General features: G+C 43.2%; 2 protein-coding genes across 3 annotated transcripts in view; both read left to right on the top strand.

Moving 5' to 3' along the window:
• VWF (von Willebrand factor) overlaps positions 1-2,431 on the top strand; it is a 145,479-nt gene extending 143,048 nt beyond the window's left edge. Inside the window, exons 53-54 of the mRNA XM_040595803.1 lie at positions 189-286; positions 2,088-2,431. Of these exons, the coding sequence (XP_040451737.1) occupies positions 189-286; positions 2,088-2,276 (287 nt within the window). The 3' untranslated portion in view covers positions 2,277-2,431. The remainder of the gene's footprint in view (positions 1-188; positions 287-2,087) is intronic.
• Positions 2,432-8,276: 5,845 nt separating this feature from the next.
• ANO2 (anoctamin 2) overlaps positions 8,277-20,913 on the top strand; it is a 192,552-nt gene continuing 179,915 nt past the window's right edge. The window contains exons 1-3 of one of the 2 annotated variants that reach the window (XM_040596853.1): positions 8,277-8,349; positions 15,353-15,537; positions 18,656-19,048. In XM_040596853.1, coding sequence (XP_040452787.1) covers positions 8,331-8,349; positions 15,353-15,537; positions 18,656-19,048 — 597 coding nt within the window. In that variant the 5' untranslated portion in view covers positions 8,277-8,330. Of the gene's footprint in view, positions 8,350-15,352; positions 15,538-16,601; positions 16,851-18,655; positions 19,049-20,913 lie in introns of those variants that run through there. The other variant, XM_040596855.1, reaches the window with a different exon arrangement.

Genomic DNA, 20,913 nt, shown 5'->3' with positions numbered 1-20,913 from the left:
ATTACTCTAGGCAGCCACACCTAATTCTCTTGCTAGGGACCTTACCAGTAATGATATCTCACTAACAGCAGTTTCAATAATAAGGGGAAGAGAGTTAAAAAAAGCAATTGTCACCAGCGTCAAACATTGTTTTTTGGTTTTTTTTTTTGTTTGTTTGTTTGTTTTTTTAAACAAAAAAACCTTTGTAGGTGTGGAAGTGGAATGTCGACCAGTAAGTACAAGACTGCAGTATAGGAATATGAACGGATGTGTGGCTGAAAAGGAAGTGCCCATTTCCCATTGTGAGGTAAATAACAAAAGCAACCCCCCTACCCCAAGACTTGCCCCTGCCCCCTTTCTGCCTTCCACAAAGGAAACCTTTGCCTCCCCTATGGCTTCACTTCAGTAAGTCAAGCATCAGTTTCTGTCCTCATTCATTCACTCAGTGTAAACCTCATGGGCACTTACTTCTTAAAGTAATTTCATGATGCTGAATTTTCCCTATTAAAGGCAGTGTAAAAAAAGGTGCATACCTTAGACATAAAGGCTTTGTTTGTATCACTCATCTGAAATCAATGACTGTGAAGTGCCTTTGTTAGTACTTTCTACATTAAAAATAAATAAATAAATTAATCTTAATGTTGGTGAAGATGGTTTTCAGATCTGACTCTACAGTTAAGCACACATATCCCTCTTCAGGCTCTGAAGCTGATTTACAAGAGTGTAAATAGGTATTTAGGTACACGATACTTTAAAAGGCATTTAAACTTGAGTGCTATGACTTGACTACCATGCTCTAACAAGCTTTATGACTGCTCTATTAGCCTGAGCACTAAGCTGTTGTGTTCTACATGTCTTGTGCATTTCTTCAATAATTAGATCAAAAGTTTTAATTTCCTGCACATCATTGCTTACAACTTCTAGGGCAACTTCCATTTGAAACAGGAGCCTGGCTTCCCTTCTGGATGTTTCTATCTCTCTGAGACTGGGAACCAAAGATGACATTCTCTTCCCAGACTGGACTGTAGCAGGACAGGTGCTGTGAGATGACCAAGCTTCATACGATCCAAACTATAGCATACAAGGGCAGCAGTCAAGAAGATGGCTTGCACCCAGCCCCTTGAGCATTCTCTTTAGTTAAGGCAGTAAGCAAAATAAGTCTCTTTCCCATGACTACTGGGAAAAGAATGGGAACAGTAAGGAGAGGTATTAAGGGCATACATACCTGGGTTTCTCAGATAGCTACGAGGCAAAGGACCTTCATTTGCTACACAAGTCTTAATAAGAGTGGAAGCTTTAACAACAACAAAAACACTTACCTTTCATAAAAAAAAAATATACACAAAAGTATTAAAAAAAAATCTTGACTTCTTGTCCTGTCCACAGAGTCAATGTTAAGGTGTTTAGCCAAAAAGCCATATATATTGAAATTTCCCCTCCAAAATTACAGATTTTATATTATGAATCTGGCTATATATTGAGTAAACTAAATACTCCTATAGCTGGTATTGAGTACGTTTTTTCTAAAGTCCTCCCTGATAATGCTATGCAATTTTTTTTTTTTTTTTTATTAATCTCAGAAAGAAGTGCACAAGGCCACAAAAAGAAATGTACTCTAACAGAGGTTGATGTGGGGGCATTTGTTTTTACATCATGAAAACTTATAGCTACAGGCATTTACAGCTCAGTCTAAATTAATGAAGTGTCCAGACAAGTAGAACAAGGAAAAACAGCAACCAGCAGGACAAATGGATGTATGGTTTGCATCACTTGGGATAAAGCACTTTCTGAATGCATGATTTTATGCAGCTGATAATCATACGTGCTTAGAAGCCAACACAATAGCTCTGGACATCACCTGTGATATTTTAAATTATAGACTTTTTTTTGTGTGACCAGTTTCTTCACCTCTCCTTTGCTATGCTTATGCTCATAAGACATTACCTTCTGACCAACACCCCACACTCTGGAATCAGATACCTGTTTCTGGGTTCGTGTTTTACAGCAGTGGACTGAACTCCAGGCAAAGTTGTCTATGGATGTTTCAAAGGGAAGAACCTGGTTTCCAATCGCACTGTTCAAACTTGGTGTCTCTTTTTTCCATTTAGGGCAAGTGCAGAAGCAACACCAGATACTCTGTTGAGACAGGGAAATGGGAAGACCTGTGTAGCTGCTGTACAGCCACTCAAACCACCACAGTCACAGTCCCCGTCCGCTGTGCCAACGGGACAGTGGTGCAGCATTACATCCCGTCTGCATCGCAGTGTGAGTGCCATTCTCGGAAGTGTACAGACTGAATATTTCCAAGAAGCCCACTTGTTTAATCTCAAGTTTTGCAATGACTGGACTTTACAGTGCAAGCCTCATTTTCTCTCTATAGACCATTTTATCCAGTAGAATCCTAACTAACTCGTTGTATCAACATAGTAAACAATAAAACTTACTAGCACAACAGAGCATTTTCTGATTATTCTTTGGGTAGTTTATAGAAGAGATATTGCAGATGGTATTCTTCATCTTCCCCATGGAAAGTAACCCACATCATTGAAAAAAAAATAAAAAGCAAACCCACAAAACAGTAAGAAACAGTTGCTTCTCCTTAAAGAGCATATCCCAAAGTATTTAGCATTGTCTCCAGACATCACACTTTCATTCCCTACTTCAGACCTTAGTGACACACTGTGGACTTTTAGGGGTTTTGTCTTTTCCCCCTCCAGTCAGGGAGTACAGTAATTATGTCTTTAGACTTCATAGTATGAGGATGACGGTTATGGCTATAATAATATAGCCACGGATGGTTACGGTTATTACAATATTGGTTGTGGCTCAGCCAGTCGAGTATCTTTCTGCAATGCATATACATCTTTCTCCTGAAGTTGAATGTAAAGAGGTTGTGTGCTGAGGGCAGGCTGCATAACTTCTGCAAGTCCTCAGTACTTGTGAGTGGGGCGGAGTGACAGCTCTTATCTGTTCACTTCAGCACTTCTAGAGACCAACTTGAAGAGGAAGCTCATGAGTAATCTCACTTATTGCCAGGTACCACAGCTTCATCTGTTGCATTAACTACAGAAGTTAGAGTTCTTTCAAACGCAGGATTGTCGGTGCCAGGTTTGAGTTAAATCCTGCTAAATTTATCCCTGGCAGCAGTAACTAAATTCCACTTGGTCTAGTCAGGCCATGGAAGACAGAAAATTTTCCAGAGAGTTGTTGATCCCAGTGGAATCTAGTGCCAGTCAAGCAGTTTCACTGGGAAGTACTAGTTTGTTAAAAATTTGAGAGGGGGAAAATAGTTCATTCAATTTGCAGTTTTGAAAGATAAGGAATATTTAAACTTCTAATTGAATTAACTTTTTTAAAAATTAATATATGTAAATAGAGAGAGGAGGTGTATTATTTAAAAAAAAAAAAAAAAGCACCCCCAAACTCTCCATATGTTTTTGATGGAATCACTAAGGCTTTTTAATAGGTTATGGGTGAGAAAAAAAGCGTAGTTTCTCCAGCTCTAGCAGAAGTGTTCTCAAAGTAGTGAAAAGCATATATAGAGGTCCTGAAGAGTAAGAGCGCTCCTAAGAAGTCTAGAAGAAAAGATCAGGAAGTCAGGTTACCTCATGCAACTTCAAGGTTGGCATCTGTAGAAATGGAAGGCATTTCAGAGGACATTTTCACCATTGCCCCTAGGTCACAGGGATGAAAATTTTGAGATGAAAAGCTATTGCTCCTCACACGAATGCCAATGTCACATGATTGAACGGGTCAAAACACTTCCCCATCTGCATGAATGGCTCCCTTTGGGAGCAAACAAAACCTCCCTCTGTGCTTTCAACTAAAAAGGCAAGTTGTGTTCCTTTTTGAGAGGAACCAGGCAGATCCCTGCTTCTTTTCTGCCATTCAGCTGTGGAATCAACACATACTGAACTGTAGGCCCTTTTTTCCTTTATTATTCATTCAAGACATCCTCTGTTGCTGGACAGTGCTAGGAGAAGTGCAGGCCTTTTATGCTTCTCTGGTTCTTCTGCTATGGGACCACAATAACCCCAGGGAGACAAACCAAATTTTAATTGGCACCAGCACCACTTAATGCAGTAGATCCCTGCCACTAGTTTTGCTCCATCCACACACTAGTTCCTTGTGTCTGGCTTCAGATATTAAGCTCCCCAACAGATGGATTTTGGTCACCCAGGTGATCAACTGCACAGCAGCTCATCTGAAGCTGCAAATAAGCAACTCTTGGAACAGCAGCCTGCAATTTCAGGGAGGATTAGAGAAAAGGAGCGGTTAGGGGGTAAAAGGCAATGTCTTCCTCTTCCCCTTACTATCGCTGGACTGCCCCTTTGTTTCCATCGGTGCCCTCACCCAAACTGACCTTCTTAGCTCGTGAAAGCTGACAGGATTGCAGCCTAAGGCTTCACGGCTGCAGACAGGTCTTCTAATCAGATAATCATATGGGGCAGGCACCACCTTATTGGCATGGGAAAGATGCACAGAGGCAGATGCACACTTGTTTTGAACTTCTGAAAAGGAGACATGCACTGCTAGTATTTTCCACCAGCAACGAAGTGGATGGTCAGATCTGTTCAACAAACAGGCAAGCATTCCTGCTGTCATCACTTCTACCTCAATTAACAAGAAAAATCTTGTGGATCTAAGTGTCTCCAGAGACAAACAGACTAAAATAAAGATATTTGTTTTCAGACTAAAGCAAGTATTATTTTTTCTTAGGGAGCTCCAGAGTATTTAAGGGAATATTGCTTGGTTGTAGGACCAAGCTCGTAGCAGAGGTAGCTCAGTGTAATTGGATAAACAGAACTGTATTAAGACTTTACACTAATTCAAGAATATATCCCATACTATGTGGCTTTTCACCTTCCTTGGTTGCAGTTTTGCTTTCAGGCATCCGTGCCTGTGTATGGACTAAAGCAGGTGTGCAATGCATCCCAGGAGAATTCATTGGCTTTTCTTACAGAACTGGGTTCTGTGGACTTCCCTATGATCAATATGTTATTGTTCAGGCCTGGCTAGGACTTACATATTCCAAACAAAGACAAAGCCCTGTTGCACCCACGACCAGAAGGAGCTTCTTCCTTGGAAATCCTGTCATAGACACAGACAAGTGAGAAAGAGCAAGAGCAAGGGAACATTATAGCATCTCCCTTAACAGACTGAGAAGGCACATACATTATTGGCCTTGACCTGCTGACACAAGAATCAAACTTTTTCAGGCAGTCTGCCCCAAAAGAGCTGTCTTTCTTCTGAGGCTCTAGCGGTGCCAGGACGGAATGGGCTCCGACTTCCTCTGGGCAGGTCTTAATTGTCTTTCATGCAGCCCAGTTCCAATTAGTGCAACTCTACTGTTTTCAGAAGCATTCTTTCCCGGCAGAAGTGAAGAACTTAATCAAGCCTATGATCAAGTACCCGCTTAGCAGAGAGCTGGTTACTCTAAGAGCAGTAATGTGCCAGCACATCAGACAGCCCTGTACATCAGACTGCTCCGTTCGCATTCACCAGCAGAATCCAGGCTTTGAGGAACGTTGTTTTTCAACTTGTACATACTGCTTCTGAGTCTTGATGGTTTTGAGCTAGCTTAGCCTTTGTTTTTCTGCCAGTGGTTCGGAATGCATCCCAACACTTCAGAAGACTGGCTGGATCATTGAGCATGCTACAGGATAGATTTACAGGAGCATTAAATGGATTTGGGGAGGAGTCTTATATAACTTCTTAATTATTAAAAGCGTGTAATCTCTCTGCTAACTTTTATAGACTTGCAAGCACCACTCCCCTACAGCAGGTGAAACACAATCTGGTATATTGGTATTATTTGTCACAGCTCTGCATTATCAACTAACACCGTAGCCAGGTACCTCAGGAAACACAGTGATGTCAAGATATGATTTTCTCCATTGGAAAGTGTCCTTAAAAATAGACTACAGACCCAGTTCCGTTTTAGCCAGCTGGATATTGCTTCCTATCATATTGCTTCCTGTGTATATTATTTACTACCTGAGCTAACTGTATTACCTGTAATGGACCCATCCTTATGGCTTATAGGAGCTATTAGTTTGAACCTGTGCAGGCAGTTTTGTGTCCACAGGGATTCTGGCTCCACATACCTGTATTATTCCAAAGTTAGTGGATATGCCTTTCTGTTTTAGCATCTAGTTGATGCATCATATAATGTGGATATAAAATTGCATATTTTCCCCACAAATTTTCATTCCCCTCTCCCAGAGATAATTGTATACAAAGCAGTACGATTGCTATTTATCCAGGAAGCAAATTAATTGGTTATAAAAAATAAAGGGGAAAAGTGCTTCAACAATTGCTTCCTTTGGTGTATTCTCTGTTTTCACTTTGTTAGCAAAAAGTTACCAGGAGCTTAATGTGGTTGCACCATTGTATTGTACCAAGCAAGCATGAACTACACTGAGATCTGCGCAGCTGTGGAGCAAAGCTATCAAGCAAAGAGCAGCTAATTTGTTCAAATGGGTGAGATGGTTTTGCAGTCAAAAAAAATTACAGGCACACCACCTCAAAACTTGTATACATGGACTAGTGTACAAACAAAAGCCTGTATGAGGTAGCATCCCACCTGCTGGTGAGCTAGTGAGACTTTACACACTGCAGCTGAGAACACCTTTCTTTTATTTACTTTTTCCCCCCAAATTTCTGCAGTCTAATAATTTTTTAGATTAGTCAGTCCAGAAGCTGAGGCATCCAGTTTGTTCCCTGTTTTGTAACTGCAGGCAGTTTCTAAATGAAGTTCTGAGATTAACGTAAGATACTGGAAGGGTAAGAAGAATAAGTATTTGATACCTGTTGATACATTACTTAGAAATTAAGAAACGTCATTCCAAAGGAGGGGCTAAGAAGAGTAAAGCTACATAACTTTTTCTACCTGAAGACATTATTTTATGTAAATACTAAAGCAAGTGTTAAAGTGATCTGCAACTTTTAATTTACTCATCTTCCCTTTATGCACAAAGACCCTAATCATTACTTTTACCCTTTTGGCAGGGGTAAATCGGAGTGCAGAAAAATTTGACTAACCTGTATAAAGCTGTTCAAGATGGAGTCAGGGTTCCTGACCCCTCTCCCTTTTAAGTAAAATCAGATATATAATATTAGTGTAGGTTACACCTAAAATTCCTCACGTGTCACTTCAGTTGAGCTGAAGTAAACAGATGAACACAGTCATCTAATTTAATCTCATTCTCTTTGGTCTGCCTAAATCTGTTTCATAAAAAGGACAACTACCTAGTGGCAATTTTCCCAGAGTTTAAAGCAGTGTGTGCATTTCTTAGCCTTGCTGGAAAAGTATTACAGCACCCAGCCCAAGTTTTGGGACACAACAGCAACACGCTCCCTGTATAAACCCAGTATCTGTTAGCATAGCCACAGTGCATCAATACCTCTCCTGTGATATAGACAACTGCTATTCTTGCTGGTCACGACACAACGCATGATCTTAATTCACAAGCTAGTAAAAGTACTGTATTCAGTCACTGAATAAATCAGTTTCCCCTCTCACACTGGAGAAACTGTCATAGTGTCATAAATAGGCTAAATGAAGGAAAAGATTTGAACTCCAAATGATTAGCAAATAAAAGCTGCTTCTCATATGGCAATAGTCATCAATGACTTTTCTTCCCAATACATTGTTTAAATGGTAAGTTTGAAGACTAAGCAGGATCCATCACCTGTTCTGATTAGACAGTTGATTACAAGATAATCCGCTGAATATTTCATGCAGGAATGACAGTGCTGCATCCAGGCAGTAAGGTAACTTGAGTATTTGAGATAAGCCTTACAAAAAGGTTTCTGCACTTACCTACTACCTGGAAGCACTGTAAAGCTTTGCAGATATAAAGAAACTCTTCCCCACAGAAACCACCTCCAAGATAGCCTAATCCTTGAATAATGGGTTTTTTGACAGCGCTGGCTCTGTTGTAGAGCCCTGGTTTTGCATTAGCTTTTTTTCTTCCTCTCCTCCACTCCCTCTCCACTGCATTCTGGGGAGTTAGGACAAAATATGCCTATTGTTATGTTGGTTGTTGAGGCATTATGGAGCATGGAGACAAGATACTGAAGTTTCAGCAGGGAATCGCCATGGCCTCCCAGGTCATGAAAGTTTTGTCTTTTTCCCTCTCTTTCCTCCGTGATGATAATCACCAAAACAGAAGGTCTTGCTAATTAGCTTCAGTTCGCGGTTTGCTTAAAGCAGGATCAAGCCAGGATGGAAATAGCTGCTAGTGCTGTTCACTGCTTAAGCCAGTGCAGAAGCAGATTGTGCACACAATCAGCATAGCCACATCCTATTAGCACTGACACAACTTCCAGCCAGACCTCCAGGCAACATGGAAACACACACGTCCGGTAAGTTTATTTTCTGCTTCATTGTTAATTGCTGACTATGAAGTTAAATAGGTGGAAAGAGGGTGGGGAACAAAGACAGGAATACTTTGAAAGAACTTCTCTGTCTTCTTTGAGGACATTTAAAAAAAAATGAAAAAAAGAAAAATCTGTGGCCCAGGTTACATACAGACAGCTCAGAGATAGTTCTTTTCTTCTGAAGCCTCAGGAATACAGCTGTGGGTCAGCGTTGTGATGCATATGGAAAAGACAATCACTAGGCAAATGCCTTGTGCTGGGCTTCTGCTCCTTCCATCTGCATTTGCCTTATTGCAATGCAATTGGGGGGAGCAAGCAGTACCCTTTTTCAGAAGACTGTGCAGCAGTGAGCTTTCAGTACCCATGCACAAGGAACAAATTTGCTCAGTGCATAAAACCTTTGTGTTTGAGTTCCCAGTGTACGAGTGTAGAATATTGTTCACTGCTGATAGTGTCACTATTACTTTACTGCTACAGTCAAAAGCCCTGTGGTTGTTTCCACTTCATCTCATTGTTTCTGGGGCTGTAACTCTGCTGTGAACTCCGAACTATCACACAAGTCACAAAATGGTGCAATTTCTGTGCCCTCCCATCCAGTTGCCTTCCTAAAATTATTTGTATAGCAGACAATAGTGTACAAAGAGCCACTAGATTTAATGCCTGCTGCTGATCTTTGTTGAGTTATTCCAGTGTCCTTTTTCTAACTCAGGTCTTTCACTATTGGAGTCAGTCCTGATATACAAATTATGCCAGAAAAAACAGGTAATTTCTGTAACCTTTGCATGTAAAGTAGAATTAAAAAAATAACAGGAGGGGAGTCGGTAAAGTTATACACAGTCACAGTCGTATTATGCAGATATAGCTCCATTAAGTCTTTGGGCAATGCAAACATTAAGGCAGCTCAGGGCAGTTCCCACATCTATCTCTACAGGTCTACTCCGTTTCCTTCATTCTTGATCATTCAGATTCATAACCTTCTACTCCTCAAGAGACCCTCTGGCTCATGGCGTGTACCAGGGGCGAGGGAGCATCTCCATTAGCTCACGTATGTTCTTCCTGCTCCTGACGCCAGAGGTGGGGGCTCCTGGGGCTAGGGGCTACCAAAGGAGCACAACCACAGGCTTTACATTTGCATCTGTGACTGTAACTATTCAGGCCAGTCAAAACTAGCTAGGAGCCGTGCTCCCCCTTGCCTGCCCTTGCCTGTTTCAGGTGCTGCAATGCTGTTTCTGGCAGCAGTTCAGGGGCGGCCTGTTGGGGCCCAGAGCACAACCCCCTTCTAGGCGTTTAGGTGGCCACGTTACAGTTTAGCTGGCTGAGTCCAAGCCCAGCTCCTTCAGCAGCCAGAGCTGTTGTGAGGAAAGCTGGAAGTGAGAGCACGCCTCCCTTTCCCCTGGGAACTGCTTTTAAGCTGAGGCTTTACCCCTCGCCCCTGCCGGTGCTCCACCGCAGCTAAGCTGTGTCTGCACCTGGTCTCTCACCTTTGCCGGTTTGGCCCTGACAGACCCCGAAGCTCTGCTCCCCAGCTTGACTGGGACCAGCCCCATCACCGCTGCCTTGCTGGGGGGTCACTGCGCTGCGCCTGGCCCTCATCACTGTCTCCCCCTGACCCTGACCTGGGCTTGCTGCTCTGCACCTGGGCTCCCTGTCAGCAGGGTCACTCACTGCTCTGCCCTGTCATGCTCTGCTCCAGGCTCACCTTCCCTGGTGGAGCAGATGGCCGTAGGCCACCTTTCCTCTAAAAGAACTGCAAGAGAATTGTTATTATCCATTCTGTCAGTAACACTTCTAAGAATCGGTGAACACGCATTCACTGACAAAGGACCAGAAGGTTATGGACAAGTCACTTTGAAACTATAATGACTCAGGGAAGCTGTTAATATACAGTAAACAAAGTGCATGGTGATATGGGAAGAAGCTCAACTTCTGCCAGAATCACTTCTTGTGCACAGCTCCACCAAACCCAACACAGCTACAGCTGAGAGTGATTTCCTCCACTGAGTCTTCAAGACTACCATTAGTGCCTTTTAAGTATCATAGGGATTAAAGACAGACAAGGCTTTTTGGATTGTCTCTAATGCTCTCTAATGCAGCATGGTACAAATTACAGCAAATTTCAGATAAGAGGCTATGAAGCCTACCATGAAGAAGAGGAACTTAAGAGGAAGCTTCTGAGAAATGGAAGCATAGGTGTGGCTTGGAGGATAAGAAGTGTTAAGATAAGATCAGAGATGGAACAGTACTGCTAAGACTTAAGGTAGACAGCACAGTCCCACACAATTCCCTCACTGCTTTCTATCTTTATCACATTGTCCCAGCCATATACCCTGGGCTGGCAGACGTCCTGGGCAATGAAATTGGGAATGCAACCGAAGGGTAGAAGAAGTTGAGCTAGAAGCAGAAAACAGAATTTTTCAGGTTTGCCACTTCCTACCTGTTCTCCCACTGCTGAGTTTCCACCAAGAGACATGAGATCCAAATTTGCAGCCTGCCGTTTGAGGGCTTATACGGTACCTCTCAGACTGCAGATGGGAAGGGCAAAACTGCCTCTGACACGTCCTGCCTAATGCCTTTGGCAGCCTGGGTACATCTGCCTGTCTGGACCCTCTTCCAACATCATTTGAAACGCCACATCCTGAGCCCCCAGGACAGTCAGCAAGGAGAATCTCTGGGTAGGAATCAGTATCTCAGTGTTGCCCCTTAACATTTGGCTGTACATAACACAGCTTCTTCTTTCCTTTCCAGCCCCCAGAATACAGCTGGAGGAAAAAGACTCATTATAGAGAGAACTGTCTACTGCTAAGTTTAGTTACGGGACTGATTTTAGCTAAAACAGTTAAGTAGGAGGGGACTAAAGAGCTAACTAGTTCTTAAACCGTCCTGAAGAAAAAAATATCAGATGTCTGAAATTTAATGGTCAAATGCTATTCTTCTTTTATTCAAATCAGGAGTTTGAGAACACTGCAGTATTGCAAGTTATCTTTGGTGAAACCTGCTGGACCTTTTCCTTCAAGTAATATTGAATGAAGAATGGATTTCCTACGTAAAAATTTATTCCTAAACATTTCCTTTGATGGCTTGTTTCCTTTAAGCTTGACCAAAGCTTATTTAATTAACATGCATTCCCTTGTGTCTGAAACTCTTAACTGAAATATTAAATAACAAGCAGTATTTTGAAAGACAAGGGGTGGCAGCTTAAAAAAGAAAAAAATGCAGTGCAATTAAAATACTTGTGCACTTACACGGACACGACTGGCTGTATTGAAATCTGCAACTCTAGGTGGCAGCGGGGTTGGAACTAGATGATGTTTAAGGTCCCTTCCAACACAAACCATTCTGTGATTCTATGTTCAGAACTGGGAAGTCATTAGCTTGGAGGGGACCTAAAGAACACGTGTAAAACCATGGTACATATTCTTATTTATACATATTTCCTCTAAAGAAGATATGTTTAAGTCAAGCTACATAGAAACAGTGAACTCAAGTAGTTCTTTTTCCTACCTACTTGGAGGGTGGACTAAATGACAAGTTTGCCAAACAATGTTCCTGAATCGCAGATGTTTTGAACAACCTTCCAGAGCAGCCTGTGCAAGGTATACTTCTGCCTGCGGTGTCTTTCAGAAGCGCAGCCCATTTTTGATACTTCGGTAGAAAGAGAGGAAGATAAATGAAAGGCCAGTGTCTGCGCCCTGGGTGCCAAACCATTTACAATGCATTCTGCAAGTAGTTGTGCCTATGATAATCTGATCATCTGGACCGCTCAGACTGGGTAACTGGCTGTTACTCAGGATTTAATACAGAGCTCCTAATTAGGCAGACTCGCTTACTGCATATTTCACAAGCAGTGTGGTCTTTTAATACACTCCCTCAGTCCTTCCACTTTTGGCACTATGCGCAGCTGCTTCATCATTGCACTTCAGACAAGAAACTGGCGAGTCCAGTGGTGAGGTCAGTTGGTGCACATACAGCCAACCTTTATGTTTACAAAAAGCAGAAGCAAAGGAGTGTTGAGAGACTGAGTGAGCGTGTAGATGATTACTGCCTGTGAATTGGCACTGGAACGAGAGCTGGTCATCGATCTCTGTCCTGGAAGTACCTTGTCCTTGGAAGCCATTTACAACTTAATGAAGTTTGACTGGAGGGATGGCTCCCAGGTTATTTTTCTAGAATGAGTGTAGTTCTTGAATATTTGCTTTCTGCGTTGAATTCAAGATTCACTCTGCTGCTGTTCTCTGGGGAGATATATGTATGTACCAAAGCTATGCATGTGTGCATGTGTAAAAAATATATATATGCACATACATACACACACACACAGCTTGTTTCTATTGATACTAATTCCTCTAGAATATTTACAGAATGAGAACATGTAAGGCCAGATGTCATAAAGACTTACAGGGTAGATTGAGGTCAGGCAGCATCTGAAGCAGAAGCCCCTGAGGTGCTGCAGTACCACAGGCAAGCACTGTCAAATGTGGAAGTCATTCAGAACATAACATTTTGGTTCAGTCAGTTTGATCTGGGAAGATGAAAAGCTTTTGGGAGAACAGAAGTCCTCCAAATTCAGGTATGGACTGACTGGAAGTCCCTGACTGCCTCACCAGCTTACCAGTGTTAACCTCAGGGTTGTGACACAGTTCCTGAAGGTTTGGAAGCGTAATGGAAATTAAATCATTTTATTATAAATGGACTGCAGATTTTTTCCCTAGGCCTAGTTAAAAGGACTGGAAGAAAAAAAGGTCTTTAATTGACTGTGTGAAGGTCTTGTGAGATATCCCAGGCTTAGTTTGAAAATACTGGAGAAACATGGTGTGTAGCCTTTGGGAACGAAACCTTCACTTATTACTTATTTTCCTTGGAGTTTCCCTTGTGGCATCATTATGCGCTTCATTAAAGTAAACCAAGTGTAAGTCTCCTCGAGAGATCAGAAAAGGAAGACTGGTGAGTCAATCTACTGTACTGTTCAAGCGCTGCAGGACCTTAATCTATTATTCATAAAAAACACAAGAATAATCATAACATTTAGAGGTCAGGTCTCCCCCTCCCCAAGCATTTCCTTCCTGAGCATTTTGCTGGCTGCTCTTTTAGCTCATGATTGCGGGTAAGTAAAATCAGTCCCTGTAGAGGGCACAGAAGATTAGCAGTAGGACACAGCATCTGCCTTAGACTCTTGAAAGAAAAAAAGAAGGGATTCAATTAAATAAATAGAAAATATGCTTCCAGATTTTAGCAATACATAACCCCAGTCCCCCCAAAAAAGAAAAGGCAGAGACAAATTTTGCTATCACAGTCTATAAGAACGGATCCTTTCAGATTTTCCTTTAATTATTTGGAGATGATGATCACTGTACAACTCCATAGGCTTCCTGCATACAGCCACCTCCTTCAGTGCTCCATCTTTGGAGAGGCAATGCAAGGTGTTTGTGCCACCAGTTGGCTGTTCCAGCAAGGTGGGAGAAACAGACTTCAGTCGCATGAACACTGAGCAAGAGACACAGCTACTGCTGCCTTCTCTCTTCCCCTGTCTCCATCACCATAAGGGAGGTGTAGAAGAAACTGATCGGATTTCCCAGTGCTTTCTTGTGGCAGAGAACGATGAGATTGCTTTCTTATAATAAAGTACAGCAAATCCCGTAAGGCAGTTCCTCCCAGACTGGAAAGTAACTATACCATGCTGTTGAAGCTTCTTGTTTCCTTAGACAGAAGGTGAAGGTGGGGCAAAAGAACTGCAGCGTTACTAGGATTGCCAAGTAAGGAGGCAAGAAGAGATATGATGGATTTAAGATCTCCCTGAATATGTGGGAGCTTATGAATGTTCCAGTTACCTTTTCTTCCTAGGGAAGAAATAAGCTCTGGCTGGAGAGCCATGGTGCTTCATCTCTTTAGTGGTAGTGGGGCTAACTATATGGGCAGATGGGTCTGCTACACCTATGTCTTCTCCCTGGTAGAAAACAATAATGCTTGAAGGACCAAGCCACTATTTTTCACCTCAACAAGCATTTCAAAGAAACTATGGGTAAAGATCAATCAACCCCATTTCAGTTACGGCACCACTAGAGGGGGAAAGAGTATGGAACATTTGTATGTCAACGCAGTTTCTGTACCCATTACTTTTAATCATCATTATTTTTGCTGCGCTACTGCCTGTATGGGACTGACTTTCTGCGTTTCCTACCCGTGACCAAGCATTCGTCTCATATTCTTCTGTTGCTGTACCCTGCTCTATGGCAGAGATACAGCTTACCAGTGGTGGCAGGGAACAGGGAGTGTCATGTCACTGCCTACCCCCTCCAGACCCTCCACTACACTGCATTGGCACCGTATAATTTGTCAATACAAGAGATGGGGAACACATCTAAAACTAACGGGTTCAAGACATTAGTCTTTCAAGCCAAAACATGAGGTATAAACTCATTGTGCTTTATGAGAATATCACACCATGAGATATCCGAAAGTTCAGAGTTCTTAGGGGAGAAAGACCATTAGCCAGAAGTTTGTGCCTGTACCTGATGCTGCTACATTAGTTTACATCACACTAGAACTGAAACACGCTCCATTTCAGATCTAGTTGTAAGCCGTAAGCAAAAGTGACTCGGTTTGTTCGAGGTCATTTGGCTTCTACCTGGTGTGAATGCTGCACGCAGAGAACCAGGGCGCAGGTGCTGAGGACACCCAGTTGCTCATGTCCTTGGGTTGCTTACCTAGCAGAAAAGCACAGACTTTCCAGCTTCTAACCTCATGACTGAAGTGCAGGAGTACAAACGCTATTGATCAACCAGGGCGGTGCTGAGCTAAGTGCAGAATTGTATCATGGTTCCCCTTTCCCAGCAGTTCACGCAGGTAAGTACCTGTCTGGAGTTGTATGCACCCTGCAAGGCGCAGCATCTGAAATTGGATAGTATCTATTAACTGCAGTATTTCCCATTCCTTTAGGAAACTGCCTGCACAAAACCTGTTTTATATAACAGTACTTATCTCTTATTCTCAGACTTTCCTCTAGCCTCCTCACACCCAGCCCTGAATGGACAGAAGACAGCAAAATCAGCAAGGAACTATTTTTCAACATACAACAGCAAATACCTCACAGTCCCTCAAAACCGGTCTTCCTTGCACGGCAGCAGGATCAACGGAGCTTTTGAAGCACCAAGCTGTACGGGATCCTTCAGCAGTTCTGTAAGCAGAATTTTATGTTCATTGATTTACGACTAACGTCTTTGGGATGAAGAAGAGGCTTTGAAGCAGAGTCAGCAGAGCTTGGTGCCCTCTTCCTGCAGGTTAGGCAAATCCACACTGGGAAAAGTGACTATGCAAGTAAACTGATACTACAACCTTAAGTAGTTCAGGAGACTTTCTTAGTGTACAGTAGGAACTAATTGCTACCATAAGAGTTTCACCAAGCTTTTCTTAATAATTTACTTCAGCCAAAATCCTTCAGAGCAGTAACAGGAGGGTTACTATTATTAACCCTAGCATAGGAAAAGGTCTGCAGGCTGATGACTAAATTGGCTATCCCTGTGCAAACCCTGGGCCAGCACGTGCCCAGGTGTTAGTGTAGGCTGGATTGGAAGGTGTTAAGTGTAGTGTGGCTGTGGTCTGCAGGGTAGAGCTGTTGTTAGAGGAGATACCTCCTAGGATATGTTTGTAGTGATATGTTGGTTATTCAAGGACTAGAATAAAATTGTCATGACATGCCAATTCTACCTTCCTATTTTTAATGCTTGGTGTGCTGGCTACTTGTCTTGGAAGCGTCAAGAAGCGATGTGGGACTGAAGATGGTAATTTAAATCACTGATTCTGACTAAAAGTGACACAATGGCTGTGAGAGGAGGGGAGAAAAATCTTGATAGTTCCTTCAGTGGCATTTTGGAAGTTGTAACTTATTTGTGTTCCTCCCTAACAAGGTCTTCTTGTGCCAGAATATCATACAGTGAGGAAAGCAGTGCAAATTTAGGGCCGGAAAATGTCCTTACTAAAATCTTTGGGAATTTTGATTTGTTTTCTGTGCACTAGATGCCCACAATAATGGGGATGGCACTTTACTGCCAAGAGTGAGAAAAATGTCAACAGGGAGGGAGGGAGAGATGTCATATCTCCTTAGCTATTATTCTGTGTAACTCCAGCAACATCAAATGTTGCTATGGTGCTCTCTCGGGTGGCTGGGATGTGGCAGCTGGCTACGGACAGTAATAAACAGGAAAACCTGTTTGTGACTTTTCATGTTCTCCAACCTCCTTGCTCCCTCTCCTGCGTTTTGTTTGTGCTTCTCATTTCTGTCTGCACTTTCCAGTCAGGGAGGAGAGGATGCTTAAAGCTCGTCTTCTTTAGAGTCAGCTAATGCATTTTGTTGTGCCAGTGACCTGGTGGTGGTGACATCATTAATTCTGTGCTGTATAGCATAAAACTCTCTGGAAAGGAGAGTAGAAATCTGCAACGGGTTTTTCTTCACTGTGGCAGAGATGGATCCAGGAGGTTTGCATGGACTGCCTGTGAGTACTACATGAAAATGTATCTAACTAGGAAATGAGGAATTGCAATAAAATGCTGTCTCCCAAGCAGTTTTATATTCTGCCAGAACGTAGTGCTGAGTGTAAGTTTAGATGTGCCTAAAGATGTGCCTAAATATATACATTTTACACATAAAGTGTGTGATAAGTGTAATGTGCAGAACATATTATTTGGTGATAATTTTGTGAAAGAATGAAGGATGTGACATGCATATAAAACCAAGATTTATTTAGTGATATGGTGATTGAAACTACTTTGTGGGAAACTAAGTCAAGCAAAGTAGTGAAAAACAAGAATTTGGGAGATGCTGGGGTATATAATAATATGCACATTTATATAATACTTTCAAAAATTCACATTGTGTTAACAAACAAGAAAATTGCTGTACAGCATGCTTGGTTAACTTTGCATTCAGGACTACCAGTAATGGAAAGGGAGACAAGGAGAGAAAGAAATCTGTAATTGGTACCTGTCAAGATTTTGGTTGTATAGCCACCTATGGGGACCATAAATGTCTGGAATTAAGTTATGGGCTGATTGCTTTGGATCAGGTTGACCCTATTTATTTGCTTGTATCTTGTTCCCCAGTTACTGGAGGGCTGGTGTCACACTAATGAATGACATTGTAGATAGCTCTGTGAAGGGCTTTCAGCTACAGCATTGATCTGGAAATGGTGGATGGTAACAGTTTTGGAAAGGTATGGGATATCTTAGTGAATGAGAAGTGAAAGTGAATACCTTACATTTGGTATCGGCGTTCAATATGGGTGATGCAGAACTGCTGTCCAGGGTGGGGTGCGATGGGCAGGGGTTAGTACTGGGTCATCTTCATCCCAGAAAGGTTTGTAGAGCGGAGACGAGGAGGCAGGTGACTGAGTACAACATAGGTGACGTGAATGATATCAGTCATTGATTCCAACTTGCAATGTTACTATCCAATCACATAGTGTTTTCATCAGACGTTAAAATACAGGTCAGCTATCATCATTTAGCCATCCATGGGGCATATCCTCTCTAATGCCTGGTATTTTCCAAACATTTCTGTCCAGCTCTACCCTTCTTGCCCTTTTAGTGCACCAAGGATATTGCTCCTGTTCTAGTTCAGATCAGTTTCTTCCCACACACAGATTTTTTCCTCCCTTCCCTTCCCTTCCCTTCCCTTCCCTTCCCTTCCCTTCCCTTCCCTTCCCTTCCCTTCCCTTCCCTTCCCTTCCCTTCCCTTCCCTTCCCTTCCCTTCCCTTCCCTTCCCTTCCCTTCCCTTCCCTTCCCTTCCCTTCCCTTCCCTTCCCTTCCCTTCCCTTCCCTTCCCTTCCCTTCCCTTCCCTTCCCTTCCCTTCCCTTCCCTTCCCTTCCCTTCCCTTCCCTTCCCTTCCCTTCCCTTCCCTTCCCATGCAGCTGTTCCACAGAACATCCTTTCCCATATCTTGGTCTGCAATGTGATTCTTATTCTCACTGCTCCATCCCATTTCAAAACATGGGTTATATGGTCTGTGTATGTGCAGGGCAGAGACAGCGTTGGCGCGTGCCCCCCGCCTGCCGGTCAGGTAGGTATCCCACGTGTTGAGATAAGGCTGTTATCTTTAGCCACTATCGTTTGTTTACAGTTGGAGGAGGTCAGGGTGGCAGTCTGGCTGGTGCATGTTTGTAGGTCATACCTACCCTGGCTGACCTCCCGTTTTGACTCTGTGCAGCTTTACATCCTTGTGTGGAGGCAGACCCTGCGCCTGCCAGCTTCCTGGGCTTTTTGGCTTTCTTGTCTGTGAGACTCGTGTGTTTCTCTCCCAGATTATAAACAATTACCTGGATGGGACGCAAGGAGGGGCCGCGGACCAGGCGTCCCCGGACGGCACGCTATTCAGGCACAGCAAGAGAAAGGTCGACTACGTGCTCGCCTACCACTACCGAAAACACCTTGCTCGGCACCTGCCCGGCGCGGGCTCACCAGAGCCTACACGCAGATCTGCCCCCTTGGCCCTGGTTTCGAATGGAGGGACTGGGAAGGGCCGTGCTGAGCCACAGCAGCAGGACAGTGGCCAGTGTGCCCTGCCGGGGCCACCAGGGGTGGAGGTGATCGAGCTCAGCCGGCTGGATGCCCTGGAGGAGGAGAAGCGGATGCAGCGGGAGGAATATGAACACAACCTGGTGCAAGCGGGGCTGGAGATAGAGAAAGACCCTGAGGTAAGAGGGAGAGACTTGCTTCTCACACTGGGTGTCCCGATGGGTAACGGCCACCTGGGTGTCGGAGGTGGCTACGTACAGGCCGTAACTGTGGCCGGCTGTGCGGGGTGACTGGGTGCCCAGAGCATGGCTGCCCCCTCTCCTCTGGTGGGGAGGCCAGCAGCCCAGCTGTGGCCATGCGTGAGGGCCGGGCCCGGCCTGCCTTCATTCCTGCCCTGCATCAATGTTAACTGAGAGGCAAATCACACCTGTGCCATCTTTTACAAATAAGTGCCACTTTACAGCCTCACGGACTCCCCCACGGCTGCTTCTGCAGCTGCACAAGGGTAGGATGTGCCGGAGGTCTGTCTCATGGCCAGCTTGAGGGGCTAATCCTGAAGACAGCTTGTTACTGCTCAACAGTAGTTCAGTACTCAGCATCCATGGGTCAAACCCTGCCACCACTGCAACCCCTAATTAGGGTTCTGCAGAAATATGCAGCTACTTTATGCATGCCTAAAATATGGTGTAAAGCCAAGGAGAAGGTGGTGGGGGTGTTTCTGTGTTGCTTGGTTCCTACTGCCTGGGAAATATGTGGTTGTTATTGTTGGTTATTTTTTTTTATTATTGCTATTGAGTAGCAATTCCAATTTTCAGTAGAAAACGCATTCATCTAAATGTTCTTATGGCGTGCGATGAACACACTTTTCTTACAAAAAAATTAGTTTTTACATTTTAGTATTGTTAAAATGAAGAAAGGCTCTCTTAAGTAATTTGATGGAATACAAAGCACTGTTGAGGCATTTCACATTTCCTCAGAATAACCTGGTGATTTTCAGTGCGACTCTTAGCTTTCTTCAGCCATACGCAAATTTTGTCATTTCTTCACGCTACCCACAAAATGAACAGCTCCTATGCTGCAACAGGAGAACCTCCCAGCCTTTAATGTATTTATTCTCCCCATATGTGCATGATGTTGGATAGTGTTATGGTAATATCAGCTGGGAGCTGTGGTTAGGTTACTGGACTGCAGGTAGTCGGTCAATTGAGCACGTGTCTTCCAAACCCCATGTTGATGCACTGAGCTCTGTGCTATTCCTCTGGACCTCTTTGAAAGCCACGGATATTTATTTCTGTTGAAGTCAAGTCCCTGCTGTGTTCTACTTTTAGGTGTTCTATTGGTTTTGACACCAAATTTAAGAAACTTAGGGCTTCTTTTCAGAGGTGCTGAGAACTTACAGCTCATATTGCTTTCAGTGCAACCAGTCAACACTTCCAGAACATGGACCAAATCACAGATTGCATCTGAAAATTTGAGTCTAGCTGACCTGGCATAGTGTATACACATTAAATCATTGGCAGGAATAGAAAGAATTAGAAAAGCCTTTTGGCTCTTAACGTTTTCCTTGCTCAGTTTGCTAAGTTGCAGGTGGCTATGGGTTGTATTTCACTGCACAGCCTGACTGAACCATCCTTGCACTGGACAGAAAAAAAGTGATCTCAGATCCTGATTCTTTTATACTAAGCATTGAGGTTAGGTTTCAATACTGCTAACACATGACTATCTTACTGCTATGATTTTAATACAAATTGCATAAACCCCACGAGAACAACTGTTTTTGGAGACCTCTTTCAGTTATGAATTTCATCAGAACCTGAAAAGTCTAGCAGGAGATTTGGATTTGATTTTTTGACTCATTACTTATGCAAAGTCCAGCTGGATTTGAATTCTGGTTCAGACCCCTTCCAAGTGATGATGTGCACCCTTAAAGAATATACAAAGTAATAAATGATGTCATAGAGAGCTGGTCAAAGAACAATTTTTTTTTTGTCACGGTTTTCCTTCTGAAGAGGAAAAGGCTTTTTGTAAATGCACTGGAATGTTC

Source organism: Falco naumanni, chromosome 5 (genome assembly GCF_017639655.2).
Source record: "Falco naumanni isolate bFalNau1 chromosome 5, bFalNau1.pat, whole genome shotgun sequence".
NCBI lineage: Eukaryota > Metazoa > Chordata > Aves > Falconiformes > Falconidae > Falco > Falco naumanni.
This window is presented reverse-complemented; position numbering and strand designations above follow the sequence as displayed.